This window comes from Leptonychotes weddellii, chromosome 11, assembly GCF_054177405.1.
Source record: "Leptonychotes weddellii isolate Sample4059 chromosome 11, ASM5417740v2, whole genome shotgun sequence".
Taxonomy (NCBI): domain Eukaryota; kingdom Metazoa; phylum Chordata; class Mammalia; order Carnivora; family Phocidae; genus Leptonychotes; species Leptonychotes weddellii.
Window position 1 is genome coordinate 10459038 of NC_138379.1, and position 9834 is coordinate 10468871.

Genomic DNA, 9834 nt, shown 5'->3' on the forward strand with positions numbered 1-9834 from the left:
CAGTTGGACCGTCCAGATCCTTTGAAGACATTTTTGATGGAACTTGAGATCAATAATTTTCACCTGTGCTTGAAGAACTGGGGCTCCCCCGGGCCTGAAGCCTCTTCCGTATCATGCCAATGTTTCATTCCCTCAGGAAAGTGGTGTTTTTGATTGCTCGTTTGCATGAGATGAGCCCTGGGTTGGGGTTGAGACCTTGGGGAACATCCCTCCAGAGGATCCCAGATCTGCCTGGCTGCCCGTTCCTGGTTGGCCCCAGCCCCCGCACAGTTTGGGATGACTCCCTTGGGCTCTGAAACAAGCTAAAAGCCGCCCAGCTGCCTTTACACTTTTACTGCGTAGCCTGAGGAAATCTTTCACTATTTGAAACCTGAGGTTCTCGGAGCCTAAACAACTTTGCTTTTCTTTTTCAGATTCAAAAAGTCTGGTACTTGAAGGCAGTTAGATCTGAATTGAGATCTCATAATTCCCCAGGAACCAGGTATGTTTTCCCTGACCTTTTCTGAAGCAGCATTCTTCACGCTGTGGGTGAAAATAATGGGTTTGTCCTGGGGGAGAAAGGGGCTCAGAAGTAGGTATAAAAAAATGACTCAATTCTATTTTCTTCATTCACCTCTGCCACAGCTCATAAAAAATGGAGACGGAGTGAGCCTCCCATAGGTAATTTTGGCTCACCTTGTCTTAAACAGGAACTGACATAGTCATTGCCAGATAGAATACTGATACCAATTGGTGTTAATAAAACCCAGAAGCCATGTGCGTATGATTGACCAACAGTTAACAGAAAAAGAGATAAATTAGTTTGTATTGAGCACCCACCACAGACCACATAGTGGCTGAATTTTTCCATAGTTTATCTTACTGACTCCTCTATTGATAGAGGGAAATTGACTTGCTTACAGTTGCCCAGCTAGTAAACATTAAAACTATTATTCTAACTCAGTTGTTCAGCTTCTAGTCCATTCATTCATTCAACAAATATATAAGAGAGTTCCATGTGCCTGGCACCAGTCTAGATGGTGAATAATGATGCACAAAACAGTGACAGACCTTGTCTCTTTCTTCGTGAAATTCAGCCTAGTCCTTTTCCATGGAGAACCTTCTTTGGAACTCCCCAAATGGGATGTGATGGCCAGGGGTGAGTCTTCAAACCCCTTTAGAAACAACTGTGATGAAACTTTTATTTCCAGACTCTCTATCTTGGTGATTTAAGCTTCTAAAATTCCTTAAGTTCTAATGTTTTTCAGTTTTCAACACACTTTCTTATTTCTTAAAGAAAGTGGTCTATCCCATATTATCTTTAAATATTTAAAAATGCCTTTATTCTTTCAAGGCTCCTTCTGATATTTATTTTAGGCCTTTTCAGGACTTGGGTAAGAGAAATACAGTGGCAGGAGCACCACGGGGTTTGGGTTCTGTCCTTGAAACCCTTGAGGGATGGCACTGAGCTAAAGAAGCCTCCAGATTTCTCCTTGCTGCTCTGGATCCAGACACATTTATCAACAGTGACCGCAATGCATAATGGAAAGGGTTGTCCATCATGAGAACAAAGAAAATGCCTTGAATATTAATTGCTAACATATGAAGATGGCAGTCTGGGGCAGTTCAGTAAAGGGACTGTGGGATAACTATAGCTTAGGTGAATATAATCGAGTGGTCAGTTCTAACCAAGGAAATTGATCAAGCAAACATTTTGAGAAGATGCTTTGGAATAAAATTCAGAATCCACGCTGTCAGCTGCCTTTCATTCTTGGAGTTTTTCCAGGTTGTTTATCCTCTCTTGGGTTGAGGAAGAGGTTGGTTTCTGAGCTAGGAGGATGAAGTTCTTGTTAGTCAAAGGATCACAGTACTTAATAAGTGGTTTTCCCTACCTGGTCTCCCCACCGCCAATGAGCAGCAATATTTGGCTGGAGCTCCAAACCTTGAACTAGCCACTTTATCTCACTAAGTCTTAGTTTCTTCATGTATATATTTACATGAATATAGGTATTTTTATATATATGTGCATGTGATGTAAAATGTATAGTATACGTGACTCATGGAATTGTGATTAAATGTAGAACTGAACACAAATAGAGTTTTATAAGCTCTAGAAGAGTAGTTCTCAAAACTGGGGACAATGTTGCCACCCCCCCGCCCGGGGGGAACATTTGAAACATTTGGGAGTGTCTGGAGACATTGTCGGTGGTCACAACTGGTAGGTAAAGGCCAGAGATATTGCTCAACATCCTACACTTCATAGAACAGCACCCCCCCGCACACACACCTGCAACCAAAGAACTGTTCAGCCCATAAGGTCAATGGCACGGAGGTTGAGAAATCCTGCTCTGGGGCACTGCATAGATATTGCAATTAAGTAATTGTGTGATCTCAAGGGGGCACCACATACCTCAGTTTTTAATATGTAAGATCAAGAAATTGCCTATCATAGATAATAGGATATAGTAACCGTGAAATTATAGAGAACAAGCACATGCCAAAAGTCAAAAGGAAACAAAAAATCAAAGGACAGGATCAACGTAATGGAAAGTGCTACAGTTTGGAAAGTTAGTTGGTACGTTAAGGGATGGGAATCTATCAACAAGCAAAAGCAGATGAAAAATATACAATTGTAGGATTTATCCTAAGGAAAAAGAAAAGAACGAGGAGTCATGTGCAGGGGTATTCACTGGAACATTGTTTGTAAAGGGGAAACACTGAAAAGCAAGGAGTGGAATGGTGATGCTGGTTCCTGTCCTGTAGCATTTCACGGGCTGGCTGAGCTCGTCCTTGTGACCCAGCACAGCACTGGTGTGTGTAACCCTCGCCTAGACAAGACAGGCTTGGCTGTCTCCTTGTTTGATGCTATAAGAAAGGCTCCTAGTGGTGAACATAGCATATAGTACAGAATGCTTGAATCACTATTGCGTACATCTGAAACTAACGTAATGTGGTGTATTAACTACACCCCCCCCAAAAAAGGCTCCTCAATCTGATGACCACAGCTGCTTTCCAAGGTAAGCCAAGGTCAAGCAGAGCTGAGGCATTTTCCCCTTCTCATCCCTGTTTCTCCCTTCCTCTCCTTCCTCCACACTTTCTCTGTCTCCCTGTTTGAGCCCTTCCCCTGCTTTGCTTCCAGGGACAGGAAAAGCCTGTAATCGCCTCAGGCTGAGGGAAAACAACAGTGAGAGAGACCGTGCACTCGAATCAGGACACAAGCCCTTCTCCAGGTCTGCTGGCTCCATTCACGCTGTTGTTTCTGAATGTTTTTCATACCACAAGTCTCAGCTAATATTTTGGCAGGAAACATGGGTCCATCTAGACAAGAGAACAGTAAGCTGTTTGCTGTGCAGTTAGGTAGCATGAAAAAGGTTTAAACACTTTGCTGTTGAAGTTCTGCTCTATTCATCAAGTGTTTATTTATGTGTGCCAAGGGGCCACAGTAGGCTGAGTGGGCCAGAGCCAGTGAAGACAAAGGTCCCAAGAGGCTTAGAGCTAGTTATGGAGCTGGGTGGTTGCCCAACTAATTGTGTGATAATCAAGCCAGACTCTAGAGCTTTGAGGGAGCAGAGAAGGGAGGACTTAATAATAACCAGTATCAATCACAAAGATTTCTTTTTTTTATTTATCTAAATTCAATTTAGTTAACATATAGTGTAGTATTAGTTTCGGGAGTAGAATCTAGTGATTCAACACTTACATACAACACTCAGTGCTCATCACAAGTGGCCTCCTTAATGTCTATCACCCAGTTAGCCCATCCCCCACCCACCTCCCCTCCAGCAACCCTCAGTTTGTTCCCTAGAGTTAAGAGTCTCTAATGGTTTGCCTCCCTCTCTGTTTTTAATCTTATTTTATTTTTCCTTCCCTTCCCCTATGTTCATCTGTTTTGTTTCTGAAATTCCACATATGGGTGAAATCATATGGTATTTGTCTTTCTCTGACTGATTTATTTCACTTAGCATAATACCCTCTAGTTCCATCCACATCATTGCAAATGGCAAGATTTCATTTTTGATGGCTGCATAATATTCCATTGTGTATATATACCACATCTTCTTTATCGATTCATCTGTCCATGGACATCTGGGCTCTTTCCATAGTTGGCTATTGTGGACATTGCTGCTATAAACATTGGGGTGTGTGTGTCCCTCTGAATCACTATTTTTGTATCCTTTGGATAAATACCTAGTAGTGCAATTGCTGGATCATGGGGTAGTTCTATTTTTTAACTTTTTGAGGAACCTCCATACTGTTTTCCAGAGTGGCTGCACCAGCTTGCATTCCCACCAACAGTGTAAAAGCGTTCCCCTTTCTCTGCATCCTCACTAACATCACTGTTTCCTGAGTTAATAATAAAGATTTCTGATTTCTGATAGGAGGTGAGGACATCTATATCCCCATATAAATACGTAAATGTCAATTGAATTGCTATTGAAGAATAAACTCAAAAGGCATTAAGGGTTGTGATTAACACATCTGGACTTAACATCAGGAAGACCAAGGTTTTCATTCTGCTTCCAACACTTACTAGTTACGTGACTTTGGACAATGTTACTATCATTATTATTATTATTATTATTATTATAGCTTTCCAGTCCCATCTAAAAGCTACTAGATATTAAGAGCAGATAGTAGCCAGGAAAGGGAGAGCAAGCATAAAATATACTGCCAACTGGAAATAATCTAAGAAAGAGAGCCAAATGCTCTATCATGGAGCACTGTTTATAAAGGTGAAAAAATGGAATTGAGGGAGTGGGGTATTATCATTATGCAGTTTCTCCTTGTGTAAAAGGAGGAAAATAACAGGATCAAACCTGAAGAGTTAAATGAGTTAACTATGAGTAAGCCTAGCATATAGTGAGCCATTGTTAGGATTTCTGTGATTACTACTATTTAGTTATATGTGCATGGAAAATGTTAGGAAATCTTGGAGGCTATATTTTTGGGAGTGGAATAAGAAGACAAGAAATGAGGGATTTATACTTTTTACTTCTTACTATTCTCTTTTTGATTTTTTAAGAAAGATTTTTATTTAGTTAGTTAGTTATATCTTTTATATATAAGACAGAGAGTGTGCGAGCAGGGGTAGGAGCAGAGGGAGAGGGAGAGAGGAGGCAGACTCTCCTCTGAGTGGGGAGCCCGACAACACGGGGCTCGGCTCAATCCCAGGACTCTGAGATCATGACCTGAGCCAAAACCAAGAGTCAGATGCTTAACCGAATGAGCCACCCAAGCGCCCCTCTCTTTTTGATTTTTAAAAATGGAATAAATAAAATCTTAAAAACTATGGTACTGGACTTCTCATAATTTATTTTATATGATGTAAGCAGTCAGGATAATTCAAGCTGTGAATGTATGGGACTTTGGATTCAGGAATATAAAGGTGTGACGTTTGATTCTGACCCCTGCTGATTAGGTTATTTTGGTCAATATTAAGCTCTTCAAGCCTTAACTTTCTCATCTGTAAAATGGGTAGAGTAGCACCTACCTCATAAGATTCAATGCTATAATATAATGTAAGGGTCTTGCATGTGCCTTATACATTGTCAACACATACTGGTTTACTATTTTCATACCATCCCGTTATCCCTCCTACACTTTCTTCTCATTTTCATTGACTCTTCTTTAATCACCAGACGAAATTCAAGTTGACCTCAATGGACAATAGCACAGAAGCCACAGAGTTCATCCTTTTGGGATTAACAGATGACCCTAATCTTCAGGTCCTCCTCCTCCTGGTATTTTTGTTCATCTACCTCATTACTCTGGTTGGGAATGCGGGGATGATGGTGATCATCCACTCAGACCCCCACCTCCACACTCAATGTATTTCTTCCTCGGTAACCTCTCCTTCGTAGACCTGGGTTACTATTCAGCAGTAGCCCCTAAGACGGTGGTCACCCTGCAGTCAGGGAGCAAAGTCATCTCCTGCAATGACTGTGCTGCCCAGTTCTTCTTCTTTGTGGGTTTTGCCACTGTTGAGTGCTACCTTCTGGCCTGCATGGCCTATGACCGCCATGCAGCCATATGCCCGCCTCTTCATTACACCACCACCATGACAGCAGGTGCGTGCGCCCTCCTGACTGTTGGCTCCTATGTCTGTGGCTTCCTCAATGCTTCCATTCACACAGCAAACACGTTTAGACTCTCATTCTGTGCTTCTCATGAGATTAATCACTTTTTCTGTGACATTCCTCCACTCTTGGCTCTCTTGTGTTCCAACACACGCATCAGCAACTTGGCTGTCTTCTGTGTCATGGGCTTCAACGTCCTTTTCACCCTCCTGGTCATCCTCATCTCTTACCTCTTCATATACATCGCCATTCAAAGGATGCATTCTGCTGAAGGACGGAAGAAAGCCTTCTCCACCTGTGCCCCCACCTCACTGTCGTAACCATCTTCTATGGAACTATCATCTTCATGTACCTACAGCCCAGCTTCAGCCAGTCCATGGACATGGACAAAATCGCTTCTGTGTTTTACTTGGTGGTGATTCCCATGCTGAATCCCTTGATCTACAGCCTTAGGAACAAAGAAGTAAAAAATGCTCTCTGGAAAGTACTCAACAAACTTTATCCCAAGTCTGTGTGAATAGGAAGTAGGCAGGTAATGGAGGGATAAACTTTCCCCCAGACCTCGATGCCATCGCGACTTCTGAGGTTTGGCAGATTTCAGACCTTTCTTCTCCAAGAACAGTGGTTACTTCTGCTACTTAGAGAAATCATGAAAGCAGCACTTGGAAGTGTCTCACTCAGGGAGATAATCTTATATTTAGTGAATAACGACATTGGACATTTAAACCCTGCTTGCACTAGTTTCTTGATATGATTCAAAGCAGAAGATCAAAGCATAAACTGAATCCACTGAATTTCCTTTCCCTAATTTTAATTGGAGGAAATTTCCACTCACCGTTAAAATTTGTGTAAGGATCACATCTTCATTGTATAATACTTATCAGTTGAAATGCACAGCATTATGCTTTCCATCTTTGGTCCATGTGTTTGAAAGTTGAAGTTTCTTATGCAGACAAAAGATGTTTTAATATTTTTAATAATTTCTCTAGAAGGTTTTAACTCAAAGGACAGGGCACTGGACCCAGAGTCAGATGACCCAGCCTTCAATCCTTCAAAACCCCCAACCCACATCCCTGCTCACCCATTGGTTGAGCACCTTTGTATTTTCCGGCTCCTTCTGTTAATGTGTTGGGACAACTTTGGTAGAAAACAATAAGCCACCTTTGTATGTAACAGTTTCAGTAGATGAATTGTTTAAACGTTAACCCAAATCAACATATCTTTCTTTATAGAGCTTGCACTCTGTTCCATGCTTTTGGCCTTTGTCTAACATAATTACCAAAGCTTGCAGAAGGTTTGGAGGAAAAAGCATTTCTTTTCCAGGGGCTATGTAAGAGGAGATTTGTCTTCTGAATTAAATACTTGCATTTCTCAGCACCCTTAAGTTTGGTGAATCTATTATGGGCACACATAATAGCTTTCTGTGCCCTCTTGGCTTCTGTTTTTTCAATAATTCAGTTCCCCTCTGAATCCCTGTTGCCTTGTGATGTTCTGTAATTAGATGCTGCAAGAATAAAAAAGCTTGTAGAAATGCACTTCCTAAATAGGAACAGCACAATGATGCACAGCCCAAGTCCAAGTCTACCTTCAGGTCTTGTTTTGTGTGCTGGATGGTATCCGCGAATGTGTGTGTGTGTGTATGTGTGTGTGTGTGGTGGGGGACCGGGGGTGGGGTGGTGGTGATTAACTTTACTTCTCACATATCAGTGTCTTGATGGTGTTTGTAGCCGCAATTAGTCTAAGTCACTACATATTCCATGATATCAAGATCTCAAAGACCACAAAACAAGAATTTTTATTTTAAATGAGAAAACCAGAAATTTTGGTGGGCTAAATCAGGGAGCTCAGAAAGTCAAATTAGTTTTGAGATTATCAAACTCATTAGGCACAGGGCAGCCTCTGTTTGAGGAGAGTGGATCATGGGGCTTGTGGAGAGAAGAGTGAAGAGGGAATTTTGGAACAGAGGCTGACCTATAGGAGAAGCTTCCTCTAGCACATGGCCACTGCCACCCAGCGCGACCAGGAGCTTCTCCTGGATCCAAGGCCTTGACTACCTGGACCTGCCTCATCTGTCCTCCTGCCACCCCCCCTTAGCAGGGTGGCCTCTGGAGCAACACACATAGAAGAATAGTCATTAAAGACCAGCATCCACTTCACATGGGAGCCTTCTCAGTGACTTCCAGAAGTCACAGAGCTCATGGGCACCCAGACTTGGAAGCAGGGAGGACATTTTGGTCTGAGCTCAGCTCCTTTTCCTACTTGATCCATATAATCGACTTCTTTCTTTCCTCTTCTTTCTGTTCCTCCTTTTCTACTTCCCCTTTTCCCTTCTCCTCTTCTTCTTCCCCTTTCTTTTCTTCTCAACCCCTTTCCCTCCTAAGCTGTTGAGTCCCTATGAAAAATCAGATTTTATAGTTTGTGTATCATAGCTATTACTGTACCTAGTAAGGCATATTTCTGGGTGTGTTCCTTTGTGCCTCAACACCCCAGTGTGGCAGAAACATGTATGGCTCTTCTAAAAGTTAAAGGCCTGATGCTTATATATTTCCCTTTCCTACTGAAGTCCTCCCCAATTAGTGTGACAGGTGACTGCCAATGGGTATAAGAGAGTACTAGTTCTGGTGTCAAGAGATGATGAAAATCCTTACTCTTCTTATCAGGTGTCAAGAAAGCCATTTAATCTATCTGACCTCAACATCAAGGTTGAACTGTGAAGATGACAAAATAAAGTATTTGAATGTGCCCGGCATAATGAATGCATATTCGAGACAGTGGAGACTCCTATGCTAGTTCTCACTTGGCTGTCCTCTTGCTCCCCACTTTTGGCTTCTGAGCTCCCTCCCTCTCTCCACCCCATCCAAGTCCAAGTTTTTATTTCTAGCCATTGCTTAACTTCCTTTCTTCCAAGCTCCCGGTTCTACATCAGACACATTTCAAGCTGATATTACATGAGTATTCATTTACAGAAGCTACCCAGAAGGAGACGGCTTGTCGCCAACAAGACATTAATTTTCAGAATCCACATTCCTGTGGGGAGCTTTTCACTTCCACATGGGAAATCTGTCAAATGGAGACTAAACGCCCATTTGGTTATTAACAACTCCCACCCTCTCTCTGCAGGGATGGCCTGATGAATGGGAGGCAGTGAGTAAGGCTCATGGCTCAGGAGAGTAAAGGCACAGGAAGATTTCCTTCCTGAAATGGCCAAAAAGAGAGTGAAAACACATCAATAAGGACAATTATTTATATCGGGATAGATTACCCCTTTGAAAAAAGGATTCATGATTGAATTATTCTAAATACGAGACTCCCTTTGTGCATTAGATGATTTGCTTAGCTTTATGTATGGGGAAAGGAAAATGAAAATATTGAGAGTCTTTGACAATTGAAGCTAACATTACAGAGTCATAACTCTTTAACCTTCAAAGAGCCTTTAAAAATAATCTTGACCAACCCTCTCATTTTACAGTTGACAACCCTGATTCCCACAGTTTAACTTGCTTCAACTCACAGAGAACCAAGTCTTATTAGACTCTTATTCATCCTTTACATTGTATAAAGTTCTTGAAGTGTCAAAAGACATTTTTACATTTTTACTTTCATTTTTCACCACGAGAAAGATTTTGTGCTTCAGTTTTGCAATTGAGGAAACTGCAGTTTTGAGAAGTTGGCTTACCTGCCTACTATTAACAAGAGGATTCAAGATTTGAACAGTAGTCTTGCCTTCCCAGCCCAATTCTCTGAGAAAGAATAAGTACCCTTATATTCTAGTAAGTTT

General features: G+C 41.7%; 1 protein-coding gene across 1 annotated transcript; it reads left to right on the top strand.

Annotated features, from left to right (window-relative positions):
- The first annotated feature begins 4824 nt into the window (after positions 1-4824).
- On the top strand, positions 4825-6573 carry LOC102739247 (olfactory receptor 5B21). The gene is given in 3 exon segments (XM_031017868.2): positions 4825-5802; positions 5805-6353; positions 6356-6573. Coding segments are annotated over 3 exon segments (930 nt in total). The 5' UTR covers positions 4825-5639.
- The last annotated feature ends 3261 nt before the right edge of the window (positions 6574-9834 follow it).